Below are 26,290 nucleotides of genomic sequence, written 5' to 3'. Positions count from 1 at the left end.
TAGGAAACGCCCAGTCTCTCCTCAGGCTTAGTCCAAAAAAAAAAAAAAAAAAAAAAAAAAGGAGGAGGAGGGGGGGGGGGGGGGGGGTAAGAAAAAAAAAGTGCTTCTCAGCAAGTAGCTGGTAGTGCTGTGCATGTGGGGGCTGGTGAGTAATGAGGGTGTGTGTGTGTGTGCGTGTTACACTGATGAGGTGGGGGTAGGGGGGCAGGTTACTGTACGGAAGTTGTGGTATTCATACTCGTCGACGCCTCGAGGTGACTGTGGAGGAATGTGAGAGTCCAGGCCTGAGCTACGCAGATGTTGCTAGCCTGTGGTTTTACGATGTGCAGACAGAGCCGGTGTCTTTAATTACTCAATGATCTGCTATCTGCGTCACTGGATCTTCCCCAAGACTGGACGAGGGCCACTGACACAGCTGACCGGCGTACGCAATTAACTACTGAACTGCAGAGGGTGATCAGTCACCCAGCTTAGTAGCGGTAAGCCAAAGTGACCATTTCCTCCACAAGTAAAAGCAGCATTTCATGTTGGATTAGATACTCTACCTTCAAAAAAACAAGGCATATTTATATTTACATCTATAAAAAGAAATAGAAAAATAATCCTTGTACATACATACACAAAGATTATTTTTTATTTTCTTTTTTAATAAATCCTTTCTATGACTCATTCTCCTCTTTAATATTTTACTAAGTATAACAACCAAGTAGATTGCTACTAGAAGAAGCAGGGTTACAGTATTAGGTAAAACTCTTATTTATTCTGTGGCCAAATAAATTTGCTCATGATCATCATTGCAAAAATGACGGCACAGTTCATTAAACTACAGAGGTGGGCTTAACAGTTTTATCAACCTCTCTGTATGGCAGCGTAGTGAATCATTTAGAGAAAAGCTAAATGTACTTACTGCAGCACAACTCTAGTGGATCAAGACAGTAATGGAAAATCACACTTGTATTTGTGTGTTCATGTATTTGTGTGGATGCTGTAAAGCATCCCATCCACCCAGTCCTCAGACTGGGAGGCCCGGGTCCAAATCTTGCTAATGGCAACAATTCTTTCAGTTAACAGTTAAACATTTTTAACTCTTTTCAACACAAATTTGATCTTCTTCACCCCTTTTCAGCACAAATCCCAGCTTTTTCAGCTGTTTTCAGAAAAAAACTCTTTTCAGCAGAAATTCTGCTCATTCACCTCTTTTCAGTGCAATGTTCTGCTTCTTTACCTCTTTTCTGCAGAAATTTCAGCCTTTTCACCTCTTATCAGCACAAATCTCAGCATCTTCTGCTTCTGCTTTTTGTGAGAACGAGTTTGGGTCAGTGAGATGAGTAGCCGCCTTGAGGCCAGGAGGGCCAGGTTCGAATCCTGCTCATGGCAACATTTCACCTCTTTTCAGCAAAAATTTCTACTTCTTCAACTGTTTTCAGCAGAATTTTCAGTTTCTTCACCACCATACAATTTTTGCAACTTTTCATCTTTTTCAGCTATTTTCAACAGACAGCTTCAGCGTTACAGCATCCACACAGCATTTTTGCAGGAAATGCAAATTTTTCTAGTTTGAAATGGTTCTAATAATCAAAATGTGTTTGTGTGTGCATATGTGCGCGTGTACAGTTGGTCTCTCAACATGTGGAAATACCACCAGAGAGGTGAGGTGTGGGTGTGATGACATCATCCACCCAGCAGCTGTGGGGATTCCCAGTCTGTCTTTTCTCCCAACACACTGCATCTCCCTCTGGAAACACACCGGGTGGGTCTTCCCCCACTTCTCCTTGTAGCTTAAGCACAGCAAGGTGTGAGGCCTTCGATTCAAGAGTGTAGGCGAGCAAAGGAGACACCTCATTAAATCAACACAGGTTACACATACAGGCCTGATAACTGATGAAACTGCAGCAACAAAACAGAAACTGGGGAGGAAAAAAAACAAAAAGAAAATGGGAAAAGATGGCATGCCATACACGCAATGCAACACACGTGCTGCCCACATTTGTGAGAGGGAGTTCAGATTTGTGGGGCAGCCTTTAGAGGCTCATGGAGGTTGTAAAGCCCTGTTTGGAAATAATGAGAGGAGAGCAAGGAGGGAAAAAAGCAGAGGCCTTAGGTGCGCTCCAGAAGCCACTGGAAGAGGGAGATGCAGTGAGGTTCTTTGCTGGCCTCAAGTGCCTCTTCTCTGGCCTCGGGCTGACTGTGGCTCACATCACAGTAGCGCAGCAGCATGTGTAGCAGCTCACCCACCTTCCACTTCCTCTCTCGAAGCCTCTGGACCACCGCTGGGAGCTGAAAGGACACATTGATTATACAGTAATCTCAAGGCATTTATCTTGTATTGAAAAGACTAAAAAAAGAATAAAGTTACGTTGAAACCAAGCACACCATTGTTTTTCTGGTGACATTACCAATAAGTTTGATGTGTCACATGGCCCTCTTCCTATTGAAAAAACAAATGTTGTATCCAAGATGGCCGACTTCTAAATGGCCACCATGGTCACCACCCATCTTGAGGAGTTTGCCCCCTCACATATACTAATGTGCCACAAACAGGACTTTAATATCACCAACCATTCCCATTTTATTACGGTGTATCCATATAAATGGCCCACCCTGTACTTTCAGAATCTTTAGGATTTCCTTACAAGCTGACTACTGAAGTAGTAGTGAAAGGGTGTTAGTTAATACTTCTGCCTGCCTGGGAAAAAAAGGAACTCAAAAATTCTCTGAATATAACATAAGCAGAGAGCCGTGCTTCAAAAAAATAAAATAATAATAATAATAATAATAATAATAATAATAATAATAGACAGTTAAATTAGAATTGTAAGGGCTTGAAATTAAACCTGATGTAATGTAATCATGTTTACTAAAGTAAATGTAATGCCTAAAAAGTCATTGTAACACACTCCTGAAACATGAAGCTCTTGAATGCTTGTACCGTTCCCAAGTTGAAACACACTTAAGCCCCTTTTCCATTAGTATCTACTCGGATTGACTCTCCACGGCTCACCACGACTCGACTCAGATCGACTGGTTTTCCATTAAAATTGAGTACGATCAATCTGCTGCTCGATCTGTGGCTTTTTGTCAGACTTGTTTCTTTGTGGCGATTTATGTTCTCATGACCATGACCAGGCCAATCGGTGGCATGCAGTCTGACGATGTCACATTTTAGTATGTGTTGCTACCGAGAAGGTACTATTTTATTACCTAGTACCAGGTACTATGACCTAATGGAAAACCTGAAAACTGTGGCGAGTCAATCAGAGTAGGTACTAATAGAAAAGGGGCTCATTTTAATATGTGTAGGTCACATATCCATACACTGGCATTATTTGACCAAAATCCATCAAATAAAGCAAAGAGAATCTCATCCCAGTAGCAGATGTTTTGCTGTATTATTATAATATTACAGTGTTAAATGTTTGAGATTGTGCTTTTGTTCAAACACAGGGTTTTTAAATAAGAAAAACAAAAAAGCAAAAAGAGTAAAATTAGTGAACATTGCAACTGGCCATATTTAAACATCAGGATCTGTATCACCCCACAATTTTACTGGCTGTGCAGGCTTTGGAAATTGTATAAGAATATATACCATTAAGTTTTGTCAGTTAACAGCGATGACTATGACCTTTACTGAAATGCAGAAAACAGGAACAAACTGGTGAAATTACTGGTGATTTTTCCAAAAAAATCTACAGCTCAATCGTCACAGTAGCTGGTGCTTCTCAGCTGTTTGTCTCCATAGCAAAGCACAGTATGGTGGGAACCAGCACAGAACTTTACAGGATTGTTGACCTTCAAAACAGACAATCACGGAAAGAATGACTTCTTTCACTGAAGCGACATGACGTGGTTTAAAAAGAGTTTTAGTGCTGACTAATGAAGACCACAGAGGGAACCTGTTTGTGAGGAATATAGCCACAATCACCTGCTGCAGTTCTCTGTCAGGACTCAGCTGGATCTGAGGGATGTCGGCCATGGAGGCTGCCAGCCACTGTAGCATGCTCCTGAGCTGGGGGTCGAGGGTGACGTGCTTAGGGCCACTCCCAGGATCTCTGACATCTGAGTTTGCTATGACCAGCACAGTCCTGGGAGTTTGCACTTGAGTCCTGTCCACACAGAGTGTCCCTGCAGCACAGAGAAAAAAGATTCACTCAGCCGTCAGCCACACCTTTTCAGTTTTCTAGCGCTCCTTCTTTAGAACACTATGTCCTGATCTGCTCAAACCCAGGTTTCCATAGCACAGCAAACACAATAAGGAGCCCCCTTTAAGTGGAGGCAATTGTAGTCTGAGACATACAGAAGGCAGAGCGACTGACTGTGGATGGAGTGCATGCATGAGTATTAGTGTGGCTGAATGTGGGGGTGGTTAAATCCCCGGCAACAACACAGACAGACTAACACAGTCAGCTGGAATCTAACTGTCTCGGACAGCAAAGAGCAAGAGCACAAAATTTTTTTTCCATTAGATGTCCCAAAAACTCCAAGTATTAACCTGTAGCACTGCCACAGTCTACTTAAAAAAAATTAAAGAAAGAAAGATGCTGCAGGCAATAAAACGTGCTTACCACTTGATTCCTCTTTGACCTCAGCCTCCTTGTCCTCTGTATTGTCACTGTTGGATGAGAAACGCCACACAGGTTAGTAAGAAGACAGAACAGGTCGGACACACAAGGATGCATGCAAAGATATAGAAATGGCAATAAGCACACTAAAGTAATAGCCTTTGACAAAAGCAAAGCACACAAACACTGCAATCAAAGCAATTCTGATCAAAAGACGTCTTAGACACGGTGATGCCCGTATATCTTTCCTGAATTCCTGTAAATTGACTTTTCTGATCAGGTGTCTTTTGTCAGTTAATGCGCAGTGACGAAGAGGAGATCTTGAACAGTGTGAAAGTTCATTTTTCCCTTCTGAAAAGCTACTTGATATCCATTCTGTCAATTGTGCAAATATTTGCTGTGTGACGTGCCAGCAGGTAAACAGTCATTTCACCACTTTATAAGGTTGTTAATCACAGGCCTGTTGACACAGCCCACAGCTACAGACACTCAGGCTCTGCGCGTTAGGATATAAGGATATCATTTTCTTTTCAGAAAGGAAAACCGTTTAAGAAGGTGTTTCACTGTTTGAGACTGCGAAGGAGCGACGGCACTGAAAAAGTAGGGAGAGGAGGCAAACTAAGAAGGAGGGCGATAAAGCTATGCACTCAAAATATATATGGGCATCAATGGAGGTGCCTGAACCGTATAAACCTATAGGTGTGGAGTACTTCCTAGTCAGAAAATCTTTGTGTGTGTGTCTACTTGAGGTTTCACTCACACAATGATGAATCAAACTTTTTTCCCTCCATTTTAACATCTCTTGAATTCTTTAAGAAGAACTAAACCACAAATGTGACTCTGTGAGAAATCTGCCATCTGTTGGTAGCCACAAAACTGCTATTTACTACGCTCAACATCAAGTAACTGTGGGTGTGAGCAACATGTATAAAAATTGCTTATTATTAAAACAAACTCTATAATGCTAATAAACTGAATTTAAAAAATACTTTTAGTAGTTATATCATTAACAAGCAACTGAATATTAATTAGATCACAAAGAAATTATCAACCAATAATCGTCTTGGGATTTATTACCACTAAAACAGTATGGAAACTTATTAAATATTTTATGAATGCTAGTCATTATATACTGACATTATATTCTGTTACTATAAACATATTATTTCTAGACAGAAGAAATTACAATATATTATACATTTTATACCACTGTAAAAACTACACTAACTAAAATCAAAGTTAAAGTACAATTACTAATATAAGAACTAATACAAAATGCAAATCTGTAAGTCAACCTTGTGCTCTGCTTTAATCAGAAAGACACATCAATGTGGATTCAGAATAGCTTTAAGTTATCCTTTCTTCTTTTTTCTGACCTGTAACACGTTTGTTTAACTAAACGTTTTGACATGTTTCATACTGGAAAATCTGTTGCACTTTTGATGTAATCTTGGAAGCTATCAGCTTTAGTTGATGTTATGACTATCAAAATGCACAAACCTGTGAATATTTATTGCCAGCTCTGATCATGGACTAATAAGGGAATGACAAGATGCAGAGATACTCTGATATTTGAGACCTCTGAGAACAAACAGACTGGCTATGTTAATATATCCGGTCAAAAAATATCTTATAAAAGGACAACTGAATGTGTTAGCTTTTTAGATTTTCAATACAGCCGTTCAGTGGTAGCACCTAGAGCTGAAATGATACTGGAATTTTCTAAAAGCACATTTTGAGTTGAAGCTGCCGAACAAGCTGAAAGAAAATCCATTCATCAGCCTGAGAAAGGAAGACTCAATAAATGGTTGGTAGTACTGTCAGTTGGGTAGTACATGGCAATACATCTTTGCGTTGCAACTAGAGATAGACCGATCCGATATTACGTATTGGTATCGGTCCGATACTGACGTAAATTACTGGATCGGATGTCGGAGAGAAATAAAAAATTTAATCCGATCCATTAAATATTAAAAAAGCACCTCACAAAACTTGCGACATGGCGTAACTTGGCTCATAACCGTAGCACGTTGGAGCAGTGTGCTCACGTGATAGAGCTGCTGTGCGTATTTGTAGCCTCGCTACCAATCCGGCATTTCATCTCTGAGGAAGTTATCTCAGAGAGAAGTAAAGCAAATGTGTAAGTTCATCTCTGAATGTTTGTAAAGCATTCCCACGTTAAGCTTAACAACCGATATATGGAGCAACTGCCTCTTCTCTCTCCCTCTCCTGCTGCTACTTCAATCGTGAAACTGATCAATGATCAGCTGATCGGCTTTTCTGTTGCGAGTCCATCTCTCTTGTTTGTTTATTGCCCACTTTGCACCAGAAAGAGGAAACCAGCGGCTGAACAACAGCAGCACGTTTCAGCTTGATAATCTGTTGTTAGAATTTATTTAATATTACTTTCTACACCAGGATCTTTTTCTACGTAGCTGACGGCTGGTAACTGTGCAGGGGCGGATCTAGCAAAGTTTAGCCAGGGGGGCCGATAGGGGATTAATAGGGAAAAGGGGGCACAAAGACATACTTTTCTTTCTTATTCTCATTTAAAATGTCTAGCTTTTAATAAATAATTATCCGAATCTTACACCCAAAGTTTTAATCTGATGTAAAATGTATAGAAGTCCATTACTGTATATAGTAACTATTAAGTCTAATATACCCTAGTAAGCTAGTACTTTTTCCTTTGGGAAGGTACCATCTGTGCAGTCTGCAGTTCTGTTGAAGAAAGATGTTGAATCTATTTAATTATTCTTGAAAAATAATTTATTTCTGGGCATTTTTTTCACACTGCATCAAATTGAAGTTGATTACGTCAATTAAGCATCATGAGGTGGAGGGTGGTTCCCTATTTTATTTTATTTTTTGCTGGGAGTTTGCAACCCTATTAGTTATGGTGCTTACTCTTTAAAATACCAGAATTGGGAGGATGGAGTAGGTTTAAGTTTATTAGATTGATCAGTGTTGCTGAACTATGAAATATTTTGGGTGCAGTGTATTTTTTGCATACAGGTGTAACAGAATAGCTTTAGTGTTTTTTGTTGTTTTTTTTAACTTGAGTATGAACTTATACAAAATATTAAAAAATACAGTTTTATTGATTAAAAAACACACTATATCGGATTCATATTGGTATCGGCCGCTATCCAAATTTATGATATCGGTATCGGACATAAAAAAGTGGTATCGTGCCATCTCTAGTTGCAACAGCCGCAAGACTGATATATGCAGCCACCTCTAAACATCCACCATGTCTACTACCTGTTTAAGATTAGCTTTAGGTTTCCCTTTGTATGACATTTCCAACTATTTTACATATCCTTACAGTTTCATGAATCACTTACATTCATGAAACGGCAAAACACAAAGTAAGACAGATTGCTATCTCAAGGTTTGGGGAGAGACCCCGCCCTAGTCTAAAAAGGTTGGGTATCTTCGGATTTTGTTCACAAGAAAAAAGTATGTGGGGTGTGAGAGAAGCAGGTAAACTGGCGCACCAGCCACAGAGCTTTTGATCTACGTTTTAACTCTCACTTACAATCATGAGCTCTAGGTGGTCATTGAAAAAATAATGTTAGGAAAGAAGCAAGAAAAATGAGTTTAGGCTTGGCGAAAAGACTGGCTGAGGAGCTTGGACATCCAGAAGGAGCCCAGAGTACTCCCATTGCTTAAGGCAGGTGAGGTGTTTTGGGTATTTGATCAAGGTGCCTTGAGGCTTAACTTAGAGGTTTTCCAGGGACACCCAAGTAGGAGGAGACCACAGGGTATATCTAGAATTCACTAGCTTGGGTCTATCTTGGGATTTTCCAAAAGGAAACCTGCTCTGTGACAAGACTTTAGATAGGGGGGGGGGGGGGGGGGGGGGGGGGGGAGATAATATATTATCGTTTCTAGTTGTTCTTCAGGGACTGGTTGGCTGTTCAGAGGTAATACAACATGGACAAAATAATAACACTACATATTTCCCACAAAGACAAAAAATTGCATGCAAGCAATGCAGAACCAACAAAACTTAAGCAACACATTGCATGCTAAGATTAGCATCAACAAGCATTTGCCATGTCAAGCCTATTAATGTTTAAAGGGCTGGTGGTTCCTAGTATGAGACAAAGTATAAATCAGAATATTGTAGAGTGGCAGTTTAAATCATTTTCATATGATGAAGAAAGATTTTCCACTGGTGGATCTATCACATACTTCAGTACTTTGTGGTGCTTTCATAGCAAATTCAGTTCATTCTTTGTCACATTCTAGGTAAACCCCCATGTCTTGTGTGCATCTCTTTTCCAAGGATAGCCATGCCAATCGGGTGCTGACCAACCTGTCAGAGGGGGAGAATGACAAGTGCTCTTCACACGCCTCCCCCTCCAGGCCCAGACTGCTCCAGCTACTGCTATTCCCATTACTGCTGGACACAGAAGGCAGGTAACACACCGCTGTAACACTGACACAGTAAGTGGCTAACACAGAGAGCTACCAAAATGCAACAAAAGATCAGGATGTAATAAGCAGTTTCATCACATTTGCTATAAGAGCTTACTGTCATGTATCGTCAATAAACAACACGGAGGTGGATGACCCTTTCTGGTATTTGGAATAATCCTTTAAATGTCAAGTGAGGTTGCAAAAACAGAGGAGGATTCTTCAAATGATGCAGGTTTTTTCCACTGTACACCCCCCTGAATCAGCTTTAATGTTGACTGGGCCCATTTGTTGCTAAAGTCCTGAGATGTGAGATCATTACATTTTTGTTCTCACATAATCTCGTTAATCATGTGGCTTCCAGCGGGATAACCAGCTGGCAACAGAAGCATAACAATATACACTCTCGCTATAATTAGTGAATGATTAGCCTTGCTGGCTGGAACCTGCATACCGTGGCATGCTATAGCCTAACTAAAAAGGGAGAGATGTTTCTGATATCTAAAAATACCTCTATTAATCTGCATTACCTCAGCGGCAGGTGTGGTCTGAATGGCATACTGAGAGGTGATTCATCTAGTCAGTCAGCCTGATCTCTGTCTCGCTAAACTCATAAAGGCATTTTTTCCCCCGTTATTTCATCTGCTGAGCGGAAATAGTAGCAGCAGGCCTTTGAAATGTCTTATGAATTACACATGGTGGACTTTGTTCCAGTAGAAACAGCACTTGAAGAGAGGTGAGCACTTAAAGACACACCTTTAGAAAATATTATGACACATTAACTTTGCCCTGATGGCCAAAATAACTTAATGCTAACACAATATGCTCTTTTAGCATGTTGGGAACAAACCCATTGTCAGGTTTGCTTCCATAGAGATATCAACCCTTGCCAGAACTGTCAACAGCCCATTTCCCAGAGACTTTATCAGACTCACTCACTTTTTTTTTTTCTTTTTTTTAAATTGAAAGGATACTACTTGCTGTGACAAAAGAAATAGTAGCAGCTGTCACAATATGATGAAAAAACATTTTACTGCATGCCCACATGTAGACTGATACTGTATACAAGACATGCAGTTTCAGTCTGTACCAAGCAGAGTTGCAATGACTATAAAAATTATTTGACGTGGAATTTTATTGTTAACATTTTCATATGCTAATAAATGTGTTGTAACTGCAATACACTACAGGAAACTATGGGGGCAGTATTGCCTATATCGTCTGCCAAGACTAGACAATACTGAAGAAGAATGTAGCACAAACGGCAAAACAGGAGGACTGAAGAAAATAGAAACTGAGATTTTAAACATTTTGAAAGCATTCCACAGAAAACAAAGTTCAATGCAGATTGTGCAAACCGGTGCTTTCCTTCCACGACAGCACTAAAATGCCGGCACCCTGGAGCAGTAAGGTCAGCTCTGAATGGGTCAGTTAGTGTTAGTGCGTCACAGTTGTAGCTCATTCCAGCCTTGTGTAGGCCCACAGTCTTGTCCTCGACATCATTGGAAAGCTCTTTAGTCCTGGCCATGGTGCAGAGTTTGGAACATGAACATAAATAATTATTTATGTTCATGTTTGTACAGTAATGTTTATTTCAGCTTACCTGTCGGAAACTTCTCAGGATGATTGCTTGCACCATTTCAGTTTTGTTAGCTAAACGGTGAAATGCAATAATAAACCATTAAAAAGCTCCACTGTCTACTAATTTTTGGGTTTTTTCCCCCCATATTAATATTAGCATTTATTCTGAGTAGTAAACCTCTTCCATTTAACGTTAGGTAATTAAATGTGGGTTAAATCATATACAAAATAATTGGTACTGAACATTACACCATCTGAGAAACGATGATATACAACCAAATTTATGATTAGTAACAATCTTCTCTATTTCTGTTTTGTTCTTCTTGTAGTAGTACGTGGTCTGTTTTCAGTGTATCAGCAACCAGCAACAATCAAAGTTCCTAGAATGTGCTGTGCGTCGCATTTTGTCGCGCCTCTTTTACCTTCTATCAAAAAAGGGAATTTTTGACAAATAGAAACAAGTCTGGAGACAGACCGTCAGCTTTGAAAAATGGGCTTAAAATGTTCCTCTTTAATGCTTACAGTTGGGGCTGGATCAAGGAATCCTGAACCACCCCTTAGTTATGCTTCTATAGTATCAGACTACTGGGAGATTTCCCATAATACAGTAAGCAGTTTATAAAGCATAATTTGGGCTCTATGAAGTTCTTTTCTGTTTCTCTTTTCTTGATTGCTTCTTCTTGTGGTTCCGCTTATCCTTTACAGGGCCGCAGGGGGGCTGGAGGCTATCCAGCCTATCCTACAACATGCATCACACACAGAAAGACTCCAACCTGATGATGGAATTGAGCTTAGGACCTTTTTGCTGTGAGGCAACTGTGGTAACCACTGTGCCACTGGCATATGTTAAAACAGGCACAAAGGATCTATTTGTCTGGGATCTGGTGGTGATCATGAGTGTTATTGGGAGCTGCAGAGACTTCTGTGTCATTACATATTCAAGGTGTAACAACACACAAAGACAGTTACTGGTAATGTCACCTTAAAGAGCACAAACTGGGTGATTTCAACCATAAAGTCAAAATCTGCATGTCTGCTTTCCAACTAAGCTAATCATGAAACCCACGACACACAGCTATGATCACTTTGTTCTCAGACTTGTTGTGGTTGCTATAGTTGCTAACCCAACCACCAGCTGGTTCTTATGTGACATTAGAGTTCCTATTGTGGGTGTGAATGCAAAACACACCCACAATGGGGGTGGCTGTAGCTCAGGAGGTAGAGCAGGTCACCTACTGATCGGAAGGTTGGAGGTTCGATCCCAGGCTCCTCCAGTCTGCATGCCAAGTATCCTTGGGCAAGATACTAACCCCAAGTTGCTCTCCGATGCGTCCATCGGAGTATGAATGTGTGTGAATGTAGTTAGAAAAAACACTAAGTACAGATAAAGTGCTTGTGAGAATGGGTGTGACTGGGTGAATGTGGCATGTTGTATAGAGCGCTTTGAGTACTCCGGGAGAGTAGAAAAGCGCTATATAAGAATCAGTCCATTTACCATTTACCAAAACTGGAAAAAAAACAAACAACCAAACCTTTAATTCTCAAGGGGAGCGCCCCCGTATGTAGTTTATTTACTCTCAAGGATTCTTCAGACGTTTTAGTGAAAGTGCCTTAGGTAGATTTTTTATTGCCACAAACAAAAGCTTGAAGCTAAAAATCAACCAAAGGAATAAATCTTTATATGTTAGTATAACATATAAAGATTTATGGAGTGTAACTAGTAGCTAGCCACTCCATGAATCACAATCTGATTCTTTCTTTCAAATTCTGGTTAAAAAGCTGTGCATAAATAAGTGTATAATAAGGAATGCACTACAAATGTTCTCAGACCCCATTCTAACGTATATTTTAAAGCACCAAGTTGGACTGTGCTCTAGAGGTGATAGATATAAAGTTAGGTGTGTTTACCTGTCACTGAGGTGGAGGAAGCTGCTGTTATCATCTGGGTGCTCATCTTCAAAGCTCAGGTTAGACCAGCTTCCCAGGCTGTCATCTCCAACACTCAGCTGCTGGGACACAGTGGACTCAGTGGTTTCCCTACCCGAAGCACTAAATACAAAGAAACCAAAGGAGAGAGAAAGAAAAAAAAAGCCTCAATAACAATGCAAATAGTCACATGTCAGTGCAGTAAAACTGGGAAAATAAAACATTAAAATGTTTGTCAAAAGAAGTGAAACAAAGCTGATTATAGGTTACAACACATGTTTATGGCCTGGCCATTGATTAAATGTATGCATGGAATGAATTTCGGGGCAAACAAACACTCTTCCTGATGTGAACTGGGAAGTGTGTACCTGGCAGCCTGGCATATGTTGGACAGGGCTGATGTCATGATCTCAGCAGTGAGGCTCTCGGCGTAGCTGGTGCCATCATGGCCGATCCCGCTGTCAGCATTAAGGCTGGTGTTGCTCAGCTCGCGCTTTGCTGTATCCATTGCCATGGACACCATCTCCTCTGCAAATGCCACCCTGTGGTCCAGGTCGATGTGGATTTTTGGAATCTCCAGACTAGAGAGCACTCTTGCTTGACAGTCTCCTCCCCTTTTCCTCCTCTGCAGCACAGGTTGGTAGTGGTGCCTGCTGTGCTTGCTGCAGTATGGACACTCCTGGACTTGACAGCAACAACATGCCCTCTCCCCCATTGCCCGGACCAGAACTGGGCCCTCAGACAACCTCTGTGTGTGAGTGTGTCTGTCATGGTCTTGGTGCTCCCGTGATGAATGGCCAACTGAAGCCATGCTTATCTTCAGCGTGTCATCCACTATTTTCCTGGCATAATGCTCAATGACTTGCATCACCTTGCTACTGTAACCTTGATCGTAGAGACTCCCTGTGCTGTGGTAGTGCTTGCTCTTACCCTCCTTGGATAACAGAGGGCAGGAGAAGGAGTTCCTGATGAGATTCTCTGCCATGTCTTCCAGTTTGGATTTTTTATAAAGACAGGAGTCAGTGAAAGACTTTGGCAGCCGTACAGAGGAGAGATGGAGCTTGCGTGTGACATCACAGGTGATATTATATGCTAAAGATTCAGCAAAGTGGACTAGATCCATGTACTCCCCCTTACTCTGCTCTTCAGAGTCACTGCAACAACACTGGGTGTTTCTATCCATCTCTGTTCGATCCTTGGCTGATGACGTTTTACTACTACAAGACGATTTCCATTCATCTGGCAGAGACTTAGAGGAGCGAAGACGTGCACTAGAGGATCTCTGCTTTACTTTACGACTGGCGTGAGCCAAGCCAAGTTTTATAGAACGATAAGCCAAACGGCTTGCATACTGGTCCAGGACTAACTCCCTACTCCCCCCTTCCTTTTTCAGCACCCTAATGAGGTAGCCGGCATACTCATCTGTCACGCTCTCACAGCTGGGATACTCAGAGGATAGACCAGAGCTGGAGCTAGACACAGTGCTCGAAGCAGAGGTGGAAGACTGGGAGACCGAGGCAATCAGGTCATTGGACCACTGCTCAGCCAGCCTTCCTAACCTCCAGTCTCTGCTCGGGTCTGTACCGGGTTGAGAGAAATGTCTGTGGTGGTAATGCAAACATTCGGAGCTAGATCTGTCCCAGCTTCTTCTTCTGAGAGCTCTGTGATACGGGCACTGCTGTCCAGAGCTCACCATCCTCTTCACATCACTAATTACCTCTCCCGCCACTTCTCCTGCATACACCCACAAGGAGTTGAGGGTCTGCTCTGAAAACTGAGCCACACTGTCTCTCCTCTTCTCACTGCCCTGGTTCATCTTTCCCTGCTCCTCTTCCGCCCCTCCTAGGGTGTCCATCTCTGTTGCCATCGAGACTATGTGGCACGCCAACCGCTCAGCATAGTGGAGAGCTTCCTTGTTGGACATTACGCGAGCGCACATCGGGCTGGGTGTGTGTCGGCCGCCCCCTCTCTCTGAACATGTGTTAGTGACTCCAACACCGCCTTCTTCTGCCGGTTCTTCCTCCTCTTCTTCCTCATTTCCATCAGCCTCCTCAGAGAGAGATCTCATCAGTTTGAGCATAAACTCTGCCTTGTCTGCATCTGGGATGGTGTCTTTTGGTCCCGGGCCCAGCTCAGGCTGATAGTGAGGGGTTGGAGGTGGTGTTGCAGGGGAAAATTCTTTAGCCAGCTTGCTTTTCAGCTTTTTGGAGAACTGCTTTATCTGTCTCTCCCTGGACACCTCACTGGGCTGCTGGGGGGTGGAAGGAGGAGTACCAGGAGTCGCAGCAGACTTCTGTCCAGAGTTTGGAGCTGAATCATCCACAGTAGTGGATATCCTCCTTTGTCCACCCGTCTCATTACCCGGCACTTCCAAAGTATTCATCATCACAGGATGTGTTTCAGACACACCCCTGGTCCTGGGGCCTCGCTCACATCGGTAACTCCCCTGGTTTAGAGTGCCTGTCTGAAAGGAAATGGGAGGATTATTTTCTTGTCTCATAGGGCCACCTAGCCTAACATGCCCAGAATCTGTATAGTCATATCTAAAACTTTCCCTGACAACTCCTTGCTTTGAAGGGGAATCCAGAGCATCGTAAGAGTCCCTGCGGCTTCTGATTGTCTTTGTGAGGAAGTCAGCACAGTCGCCAAAACCCTTCTTCATTTTAGAGGCAGTTATTAGCTCACAAGCCTCAGTTACTATCATATCCACCATGTTGCCAGAGAAGTTTTGGAATGAAGACTGTTTTTGGGAGGGCTCTCCTGGTGGTAGAGAGGTCTGAGTTCCATGACTGTAAAGGGCCGTTAGTGGAGACGTGGCATTGTCAGAGGATGACACAGTTGATCTTTTGGGGCTGGTCGGTGGGGTATGTGACAAGCTAGACCTCTGCTGAGTGGTCTCCTCGGAATCCTGGAGGTTGGAGAGGGCGTGCCCTGCTTGGGGCACAGGAATACAGCTGGCCATTCCTGATACAGTGAACAGGGCTTTCTTCACAGTACAAGAAGCATCCTCCGCTGGGACCGCTGTACTTAAAACCTGCTGGTTAGCAAAGGTGCTGCAGGTATGAGTGCAGATGTTATCTGCACTGACATAACAGATGTTGTCCACAGACACACTTATAGCTGCTTGGCTTGTGAAGGCAACATCTGCCTGAGAGAGCTCTATGAAGGCCTCCTGGATGACAGACTCAGAAAGGTCTGAAGCATAGGAGGACACCACCACCTCCTCCTCTTCTTCCTCTTGCCCATGGCCAAAAGACCAATCACTTGGGGTGAGAGGCGTTGAGGGGTGGGAGAACTGACATACTTCCATTATACCTTCAAAAACAAGCTCTTCAGCCAGATCAGCAGCAAAACGTGTTACAGTGCTGTGGAAAATCTGCTTCTTCACAGTCAGGAACTCTTTGAGCGCTGCGGACACGGCCTCTCCAACCAGGAAAGTGGCCAGCCCGTTGATTGCCCGATCCTTCAGTACATATGCACGTCGCATGCCAATCTCATGGAAGGCCATTTGAAATACTGAGGAGGTAAGTTGAGCAGCTAGGTGGCATAAGGTGGTGGTGCAGGAGGACACCCCTTTTTGGAGGTCTCGCAAAGCGCTGCCCAAGCTCATTTCCACAAGGTCACTGGCAAACCTCTGAATACCATCTTTCAGAGACTGGGATTTCTTCTGCAGCTTGGCCACCGTTACAGTCTCCTGTATTTCTGAGAGTTTCATCAGGTATCCTGAAGGGTTCTTAAATTCCTTGTGGCAGACACAGGAGAGATTCTTGTTGTCACTGATGTCAACAGCAGACTGGTAGCCACAGACAGACCCAAGAATTTCTTTGGACAGACTGCTAGCAAAGTCTGAGTAGGTCTTATACAAAGAACAGAGATCCTGAGGTTTACGTAGCTCAGAGTCATCTTGTCCATCCGCCTCTGTATTCCAGAAGTATTCCAGTGGCCCGCTGGAGTCCACCAGGGGACTGAAGGCAGAGGAGCTCAAAGGACTGAAGAGGGGACCACCGTTCTCCTCAGAGGGAGTCTGTACAGGCCGAGGGGAATCCGGCACCTCAGAGGGAATTGAGTAAGGAGAGCCTGGTTTCAGGGGCGTGGGTTTTTTCACATTGGCTGGGAGAGTGGGCTGATCAAAGCGGTGAGGATTCATTCCCTTGGTTGAGCAGCCCCTAGAAACATATTTTAAAGATGATGTACTTATGCCAGATTCATCAGCCTCTTTCTGTGCTGCTGGGACACTAATCGCATCCAGAGGCAGAGTAAGAGTACAGCTCTCAGAGTTGAGCTCATCCAGGTCATCAAACTGGTCAAAGCTGTCAAAAAACTCACTAACTTCGGAATCTGAGTCTTCAACTCGCTCTCTGGGCCCTCCTGGCACTTGAGGAATGTCCAGTTTGGCCAGCAGGCTCTTCTGGTAGCCCACTTCATCCAGGAAAATGATAGGGCTGGGGCTGGAACAGTCTGACTCTTCTGATTCACTGACATGAATCAAAGGTGAGGGGAGACGAGCTCCAGGACTGCAGTAAGTCCACTGGGATTCTATACCCGATGACCTCTGCACTGTGACAGATACGTCAGGACCAGATCTGTGCTTGGCTGAATACTTCTTCGAAGACGAGCTTATGATAACGCGGGAGCCTGATAATTCCTTTTTTCTCTTGTGGGCTGGGACTGTCTGTGAAGCCACATCACGCTTTTTAAAATGACTAAATGGAGCTGCAGCTGTGGAGATGGACATAAAGGAGAAAGAGGAGAAAAGTGGTTAGATGCAACAATTGCAAAGAGGGGATTATAAGATGATTTTCCACAGTGCTTATGGCACTGTGGAAAAATAACAGACAAGTAAAACTAGTAAATAGCTAATCAGTGCCATCTAGCAGTGAACTGAAATCATTTACATTCTAGAGACGTTCGCACAGATTATGACAGCATAGTGCTGTGGATGGAAAAAATACATATTACATTATTCTTCTAAGATTCTAATTGTTTCACATTAAAGCACAATATTAATAATTCTATGTAAGTCTTTCCATAGGGCTAGATGTGTTGAGAATGTAGAAAAAATGATAACTATGACCTTGAGCACAATTTGGCTGAAGACCTATTAAGTAATCACTGTCTATATGTTTGATCAATTTCCGACCAATGCTGAAGGAGAGGCAGGGTACACCCTGGACAGGTCACCACTCTGTCGCAGGACTAATCCGGAGAGAAAGACAACCTTCCACACTTACAATCTACTCTTAGGCTGTATTATCAAAAATGAAATATCTGCCACGGGACTAGAGTTTTTAAACAGACTGTGCTTTACGTTTTGCTGTATAATGTCACTTTTTTCCTCCAAAGTTTGAGGGCAAAAATCTGATTCAGATTTGAGTATTTTCAAGTATTCAACTGTCTTGCCAGTCTCAGTCTGTGTGTGTGCACGCGGACGTGTGTGTGTGTGTGTGTGTGACATTCCTGCTAATCTCTGCCTGCTGTAAAAATCCTCCTCAGAGGAGAGCGACCACAGAAGCAGAAATACTTGCAAAAGAGCTTTTATTCCCCCTCAAAAACCAAACAAGGTTCCAAAAAGCAGACACGAGTCCTTGTTTGGTCACACTTTTTGGGGGGGGGGCATCTCTGCTCTCTTCTCTCCTCGTACTAAGCGCAACTATGGAGTTTTTTACCAGTTGGTGCTACTTGGAAAATATAGGAATGTCTATATTATACATGAAATTACAAGTGGTATACCACCAAGCATTATGAGAGCATTAAAATAAAAAGAAATCCTTTTCTGCACATGACTCAAAAACCAGAGGCCACTAAATGCCAATAAGCATTGGCTGCTGAACCTACAGGTATTGTCTCCTGTGTCGTCCTCCTCCAGATGTTCTAGGGCTGTGACAAAGTCATCCTCGATTGATGAGACCGACTGGTTGGTGTCATCTTCGTCTGGCTGGTTGGGCTCAGCTGCGCCCCTCTGAATAGCCTGAAGCTCCAGCGTATAGCGGAGACCTGCCATGTAGCACCCCAGCAGGCCCACCAAAGTTGGAACACTGGCTTGAGGGTAAACGTTGGTGCTGGAACTATTCCTCAGCACACACACTGTCTTTAACCAATACTGGAGAAAGAGGAAAATGGCATGAGAATAGGGAATAAGGAGGAAATGAGAATTGCTGACAGCATGGTTTGGCTGGTGATTTTTCAGCTCATTTGAAGAAAATCATTTTTACCCAGCAAGCAGACAGACAGTCAAAGCAATCATTTTTGTAAATTAAATTCACATGGGAATTTTTTTTTATCTCACAGGAGGAGGGAGATGGCTGGAAGTATATTGTTATGTCTGTGTCCTGATTGCAAATTGATGCATATGCAGAACGCAAAAAAGCCACAGAATGAGCTGCAGGGTCAGTGTGAACCCAAACATGGCACACAAAAACAGGAAAGTGGCAGCTACAAAAGCAACTTCTCTGTCAGCCTATCCCACACCTGTGTTTCTTTGGAAGCGTGAGAGAGACTCGTACATCTGCTTACATGGTGAAACAGCCCTCATGTGGGAAAACTTCTAATCAACAACTGCTAGAACGGGATTAGCGGTTGTTAAAAATAAATCTTCTTAAAATTAAACATTTACCGTGTTTGGACATGTTTCAAGTATCATTAACCCTACACATATAAATTCAGATCCCAACACATCCCGAGGACAGCAAAAGGAATGCAGCTAAGCTGGGGTCTGAATAAGCATAGTGAAGCACTGCAGTACTATTTTAGTGAATACATTTTTTAAAGACCAGCTTTAAAGAGGCTAAAACAAAAATTTTATGCATTTAAAAAGATACAACACCAGAATGTTAACCAAGAGAAAGCGTCTGTAGTCAGTTTAGAGAGCTCCTTTTCCAATCGACTGTACTTACTGGGATAGGCAGTAAGTGCTGTACACTTACCCACTCTTATTTCCTGTTATTCTCTCCGATCACTTCTGCTTTGTTTGGCATGCTGACAAAACAAATTCATTTAACACAAAAACGGTCGTTCACATACCTGAGGTCCGGCATCCTTGTGCTCTGGCAGCCTGCGAGAGTCTTTGAGCAGCAGGACTTCATCGTTCTTAATGCTGTGGACGTGGAGGGACCTCAGAAGCTCACACAGCCCCCCTGACAGAGAAGACAGAGCCTGGTGGACAAGAACACTCAGAATCACCCCAGTTTGAAGGCCAAAGTGGTAACTAAAAGACCAGGATAGAACTCAGAGATTTAGTTTTTGAGTTTTGTGTCCTCTACCATCAAAGTATGACCTACTGTCCATAACTAACATGTTGTACCTGCTGGGTGACATCTTCTCCTTCACTTACATCAGGCAGACACACAAAGTGAATCTGAAAAAGCACAGGTGGTGGTTAATATTGATGTGTCATGTGTTTAAACATGGCTGATCTTCACTGGTGCGTTTGTGTGACATACCTCTGTCAGCCTGGTGGCGTCTCTTGCTGGCAGCTCTAAACCAATGCCACAGAGCTCCTTTTTATTCCTGAAGAGGCTCTTCACATTCTGCGCCCCACTGTCTCGCACAGTCTGCAAACAGACATGCAGCTTTTTTTTTTTGCTTTTTTTTTTTAAATAGAAGTACACACTGGCCTGCAGCCTCAGTGAGTATACTTTTATCTCTGCACCATGCACCGAGGAATGCAAAAAAAGAACTTTACTGTGTGCATTATTTCAAAATGCCTGATAAAGTTCTAGAGGACTGTGCATTTTCAAATGAAAATGAATTAATTGCATTAAAAACTACAATGAAAATCAAGCGGGGATAAGAGAGGAAATTAAATATCTTTGCAACAAAATTCTTTTAAAAAGCGCAACATATAGTTACTGAGTTTTGTACTGAAATCCAGTGGAGTCTACATAGCATTGTTGTTTGTATTTATACTTGTGTCTTCATTCCTCAACCATCACACCGACTTGAAGCTAAGAAAATGTGAACACTTACCAAGCAGGCATCTTACTGCCAGTGATCTCCAAGGCCAGGAGGCAAAACTTTTACTAGTAACATTAAAGCAGTTCATTTATTCATTACTTAATGGACTACTAAGCAGCTGAATCTTTAAGTATATCGCGTAATTTCTTAGTAGATGTATATATTAATAATCTTAATCCTCAGCATACTTAAAAAACAAAACTTTAAATACATTTTAGTGGAATAAATACTGTGCCATGCTGACTCCTCCCAGCTGTCATAGAACAAGAGGCAGGGTGTGCTCTGGAGAAGTTGGCAGACTGTTGGGGGCCAAAACTTACGAGGCTGACAACTGTTCACACTTAGAATCACACGCAGGAATCATCAATTAACCTAACGCCCCGCATGTCTTTGAACTGTGAGAGAAAGTTGCAATGTTTGAAAAGTCATAGCCTTCATCAAACTCCTTCTTTAATGTGCAACTAATTCTTGACTGCAAGAAAAACAACTTGATAGCGGCAAGTCAGCTGGTTTGGTTCATAGGTGAACTCAGCACTGTGAAACTCCCAGTGGGCCAGTGGCTGGCCCACCAACTTGTTCAACATACCTTTCTGCTAGTCCTTAGCCACTGGCCAATTCATTGGGTAGAGCCCTGAGTGTACTGCACATGTGTGCAAAATTAAATGCAAATACATCCTGACAGACAGACCTCTTTCCGCACTGAGGACCTGGACCTGATTGGGACTCCTCGAATACGGGCACAGGCATCCATAGTGACAGCTAGCTGTACGTGGCTGGTTGGCCGGCTGGCCTTTCACCTGTAAGGAGAAAGAAAAGTGGATAAAAAATATGTTAAAGTGTGAAGTTCAACTTCTTTAACAACTTCTATTGTCACTTTGAATACCACAGCTAAGTCTTTTTCTATTTTAATATACAATCCTCTGCAAGTAAAAGAGAGCAGCTCAGTGTGATCTCTCTGGTGCGCTTACATTCCACTCAACTCTCCCACCCCCCTGACCACAGCAACAATCACATGACAAAGCAATGACAGTCTTAGTGTTATTAGCAAGAAGCTATGTCCCTATCTAGTGTTGCACATAAATACAGATGCCAAAATAAGAAGCATGATGCAACAAAGTCCGTGGGCTGTGAAGATGATAGTTCCAAACATGAATCAAGTGCCTCAAAGCAGGACTTACCTAAACTTACCCTGCTGGTGAAGCTAAGCTATTGTATTGTACTGGCAATACTTCTTTTCTTTCTCTTTGCTATTCTTTAAACAGCCAGGCCTGCATCAAAGATCAAACAGCAAGGCAAAAGAACAGAGGGGTGTATGCGCTTAGAGCAGGACGACCACATTTGGTAAGCAGCATGAGAGCGCGAGTGATGGAAGCAAAATATTTACAGTGTACAAGAAGGAAAAGTTTCCCAAGAAATCCAAGCCTCTCCTTTGAGGTACGGGCCAAAGTGGCTAGTTGAGTCTAGACGCAGGCAGGCGGTCCTACTGATCAGCCCATCCTGCATCCTGAGAACCAGAGGGGTAGAGTGCATGCCACAGGCTTCCTCTGGTGATCCAGGACCTCCTGGCTTCTCAGCTAGCTTCGCAGCTACTGCTGCCTAAAAATCAACTATGCAGCACACCCCACTTCACTCACAACAAAAGCAGCCACAGAGATGTATATTATGGTGGTGACTAATTTGAATAAGTAGATTGTTAATCTGTTTATGTTTCATGTTTAGCTCACAGACTTGTCATTCAGTGGTACAGTTTGTGAGAATCGACTCAGGAGGCCTACATCACCACCCTATGCAACCAGCGTGGTCACATAATGCAAAATGGATTCAGCATTAGTCATGTCACAGGAAAAACTACAATTAAGGGTAACTAAGTTTAGGCTTACACAAATCCTCCAGAGCTGATTCATAAAAGTCAATTATCAATGTTTGGACAAAACAAAACAAAAAATTATGAAGCTAAGTCAAGCCAGCGAGAGGATTGTCTGGTGGGGGGAGCTGATGATCTAAAATGGGTGGCAGGGAAACAAAAAACAAAAAAACCAAAGCCAACCTGTGGAGAGCTACGTAGTCTATATGTGGTCCAACATCTTGTTTGGTTGGGGTCTGATGTGGGCCAAATTCTGAGGGTGAGTGTGGGTGGCCGGAAGGGTGGATAAACAGAGACAGGGAGAGAAGAAAACTCATAGATCACTGTGAGATCTGACACCAGCTTCTACTGAGGCACAGGTACCACTATGGTTAGAGATAAACCGACTTTTTGTTCTCCAATATCTGTCATTATTGCAAAAAGACAATCACGTGGAGGCCAGTACGTTTCAGACATGGCAGCTGCAGAACAAATATGTGCAACTCTGACCACAGAAAGACAAAGGGGGGGGGGGGGGGGGGGGGGTTTATTTATCCCACTTCTAGCAGGAAGAGAAATTAAGGTTTATATACTGCAATGGGAGAGCAGCAAATTTAATTTATTCACAATGAGCTACTTTTTGATTGGTAGACAAAACAGGTCAAAGTATTAAGCCTTAATGTTGCACAGCTTTAGGCTCATCATTACCTCAATAACCTATTCATCTTTTGCTCAGTGTTGTTCAACATACTTCATTTCATCTAAATGAAATGCAGTTGTTTTTTTAATGTTGTTCTGAGGAATGTTGCACTTGTGCTTTTTATGTGGTGCAAAACACAAATACATTGATGGAAAGAGAAGAAGAAAAGGGTAGGACGAAAACAACTATTTAATTACAGCCCTACTGTACAGCTAATCATATGACAATGCATTTATATAAGCATCAACTCAATAATTCTCACAACTTCGAAACTAATTATTTTAGTTTCGATGTTGGTTTTAGGTCAGGACTAGACTTTTTAAAAACATTTTGGAACAGCACAATGCAAATGTTCAGTTCCAGTGGCCTTTCCTTTAATAGCCACCACTGTGATGCTCCGAAATAACACGTGCAAATGTGTTATTTTATAGACAAAATAACCCATTTGCCATTTTCTATGTAAAATTTCTGTGCAACAAAAGGATAACTTGATCTGCATGTTAACTGCTATTCGAACCATTTACATGTAAAGATTTCGCATAACATGACTTGTTGGCATTGACAACTCCGCCTGAACACTGCATGCTTGTCGTCTTTATGGATGAATAAATGCCTGTAAACACTGCTAGATTTTTAATAGACGTAAAAAAGCATTGGGGTGCTTTGGAGGAAGAAAGCTTTACAGTTCGCGGGGCTGGTACCCGCCGCAGCAGCAGGCCGCAGAAGAGCCACACACCGTGGATGCTGAGGCTGATTCACGACTACTCAGGCTCTGTGAAATCATGGCCAGAACACACAAACGCCTAACTAGCTAGCTGGCAAAGGCATATTATACATAGACATACAGAGTACACAACAAACCTTGGGCACACTTAAAAAGACTGTCGACCACAGCAAAATAAACCTCTTTGTTAGTTGACAGGCTGTCAATCACTATGCTAGCAGCAGAACCAGGCCGCGGTCCGCTCGGTCTGTTGTCACCTTAACGCCAGCTAGCACCTAGCCACCAAGCTAACGACAGCGCTACGACACGTCCAGATAAACCGGCAGCAGTTTGTGGTCATTTTTCGTTTAGCATATACGTCGCAATTGCCATTAGTAAGTCATTTTTACCTCTTCGCTCAGTGTCGGACTCCAGCAGCGCTGACGGTAGCCGCTGTGTTTGATGCGCAATTCGTAAACGATTCACCCGTTTGGAACTCTTCCGACCACAAAACGAAAACATGAACTTTCAAGTCACACTGAGCACAGCAGTGTTTAGGACCTCTGTGATTAAATACCATAAATATGTCAATTCTTCCCAATCGCCAAAACACAGCCCAAAAGTCAACGGGAGGAGTTCAGGCAAATTACAGATTAATTTAGACAGCTCCTAAACCTGACTCGAAATCCCCATCTACTGCGTGCTGCCGTTCTTCCCATGAAAACAAGAATGAGGCATAATCAATCGCACACCGAAAAAAAAAAGATAAGTGTCGCACTGCCGCTGAAGACAGAACAATGAAAACACAGGCGCGCGCACATACACATACACTGAGTATTATTTAAAAACAACAACAATAACAATAAAATGCATCATCATACCAAACCGATTTTGACATATACCTGGCATAGATGTATATTGCCTTCTTGTTTGACCACCCACCCTTCATCGTTCTGGATACCTTTACTTATCATGTGAACATCAACACCAATAATATAGCTGGACAGTCTTTCTGTTGGTTTTAGCTTCTTGGGATAAAAATAAATATCAGGAGGAATTTTAAGCAGAAAAGTAGAAGTGAGATACAGCAATACTACAAAGAGAGAATATCTCAGTAAAGAAAAGTCTAATCATAAGAGTGGATGCGGAAGGAAATGCTCGGGGGTCTGGTTGTATAAAATAGCTCTCTAAATGCCACAAAAGCCTGAAGTCACAATGTAGCTATTCTTTTGTTTGACACGAGTGATTAATCTCACCGCACAACAGAGAAACTGTAAAGTGTAAATTCCCAAAACATATTAGCAAAAATTTGCTTCACTTGGAAAGGTTTGGGGTGTTAACAGGTCGAATTCTAGGCCCACCGGCTGTGTTATGTTGAGATAGTGTGGGCTTACAGCAAACAGACCTGCTAACCTGTTGCTACAGTCATCATCATCTCAAGCTGAGGTTGCTTTGATAGCAAACATAAACTCATCTGTGTTTGTCATCTACCACACACAGGTCGGGTCAGAGCACAACAGTAACATGGTTTGCAAACCATTAAGTAGTAGTTTAGGAACTGTGGGCAGGAACTAAATTCTGCTGGAAAAATAAATGAACGTCTCCATGAAAGCTTGTCAGTAGATAGCATCATGAAGTTCCCTTCCTGGTAAACAGCAGCACTGACTTTAGACCAAAAGCAGCAACAACAGCTGCTGACCCCCCAAATTAGCATGTGGAAACTTCACACTGGACTTCAAACATTCTCCACTGTTCCTCTTTCCTTCCTGACTCTTGGATGCTGATTTCTAAATGAAATGCAACATTTACTTTCATCTGAAAAGTGGACTAGGACCAGAGTGCAACAGTGTGGTTCTTTTTTTTCTTAGCCCAGGAAAGATGCGTATAATGTCTCCAGTTCAGGAGGGGCTTGATATTAGGAATGTAACAATCGAAGGTTTTACTCCTGGTCATCCCTGTTGCTTGTGCGCCTTTTACGACCACACTTTTCACCTCCAACGATGAAAATTAATTAATATAGCTCTCTGCAAACAGCCAACTTTTTAGCAATGATGTTCTGCAGCCCTGTTGATGATCATCTGGATAACCACAACTTGTCTTCCCCATGACTGTGGTTGTGTGTACTGACCTACAATAAGAGATGTATTGCAGTCATACTATTTGAACAGTAATTTATTCAAACTCTGATATGATTGATATAATTTTATTTGCTTTATTTTCTGTACTGCAGGTCACAATTATCAAAATGAAAATAGAAAATGTCTTTGTAGGCATTGTTGTTTGTATGTAAAGTGCCTGGATATATTCAAATTTACCCCTTTTAAATTTTCTGTGGCACACCTGTATACTGTTCCAGTGTTGGATGCTCCTGTTAAACGCAACCAACGTTTCAAATAATGAGTGTAGTGTATGTGCAAGTAATCCATTTGAGATAAATCTTCAGGTTTCAGACTGGACTAAAAACTTCAGTCAGTTTTTTCTTCTATTGTTGAGAACTTGACTGGTTTAAGCTGAATAGTATTATCAGCAGACATGTACCAGTGTATCTGGTGCCATGTACAACAGTCGAAAAATACATTTGAAAAATTAAAAAGTTATGA

General features: G+C 42.4%; 1 protein-coding gene and 1 long non-coding RNA gene across 9 annotated transcripts; one reads left to right on the top strand and one right to left on the bottom strand.

Annotated features, from left to right (window-relative positions):
• Positions 1-74: 74 nt before the first annotated feature.
• Positions 75-24,474, bottom strand: akap11 (A kinase (PRKA) anchor protein 11). 8 transcript variants are annotated; one of them, XR_014869708.1, is made up of 13 exons: positions 24,101-24,474; positions 21,133-21,241; positions 19,931-20,041; positions 19,792-19,845; positions 19,512-19,643; positions 18,327-18,591; positions 12,860-17,210; positions 12,474-12,614; positions 8,884-8,970; positions 4,563-4,609; positions 3,923-4,122; positions 1,226-2,277; positions 75-1,194 (listed from the first exon to the last, which is right to left on the bottom strand). XR_014869708.1 is itself a non-coding variant. In XM_085134640.1 (12 exons), exons 2-12 carry the CDS (start codon positions 21,193-21,195, stop codon positions 2,098-2,100), a joined length of 5,631 nt encoding a protein of 1,876 aa, XP_084990766.1. In that variant the 5' UTR covers positions 21,196-21,241; positions 24,101-24,474; the 3' UTR covers positions 75-2,097. The 8 variants fall into 8 exon arrangements, 6 of the variants coding, with proteins under 6 accessions (XP_084990766.1, XP_084990769.1, XP_084990767.1 ...); XR_014869709.1 differs by having other exon boundaries at positions 75-1,411; positions 1,496-2,277; XM_085134640.1 differs by having other exon boundaries at positions 75-2,277.
• Positions 4,883-7,310, top strand: LOC146500270 (uncharacterized). The gene is made up of 2 exons (XR_014869710.1): positions 4,883-6,736; positions 6,949-7,310. It is a non-coding gene; the product is annotated as an uncharacterized LOC146500270 (long non-coding RNA).
• Positions 24,475-26,290: the final 1,816 nt, after the last annotated feature.

Source organism: Neolamprologus multifasciatus, chromosome 16, assembly GCF_963576455.1.
Source record: "Neolamprologus multifasciatus chromosome 16, fNeoMul1.2, whole genome shotgun sequence".
NCBI lineage: Eukaryota > Metazoa > Chordata > Actinopteri > Cichliformes > Cichlidae > Neolamprologus > Neolamprologus multifasciatus.
The sequence above is the reverse complement of the archived record's forward strand: the minus strand, read 5'-3'. Positions and strand labels throughout refer to the sequence as shown.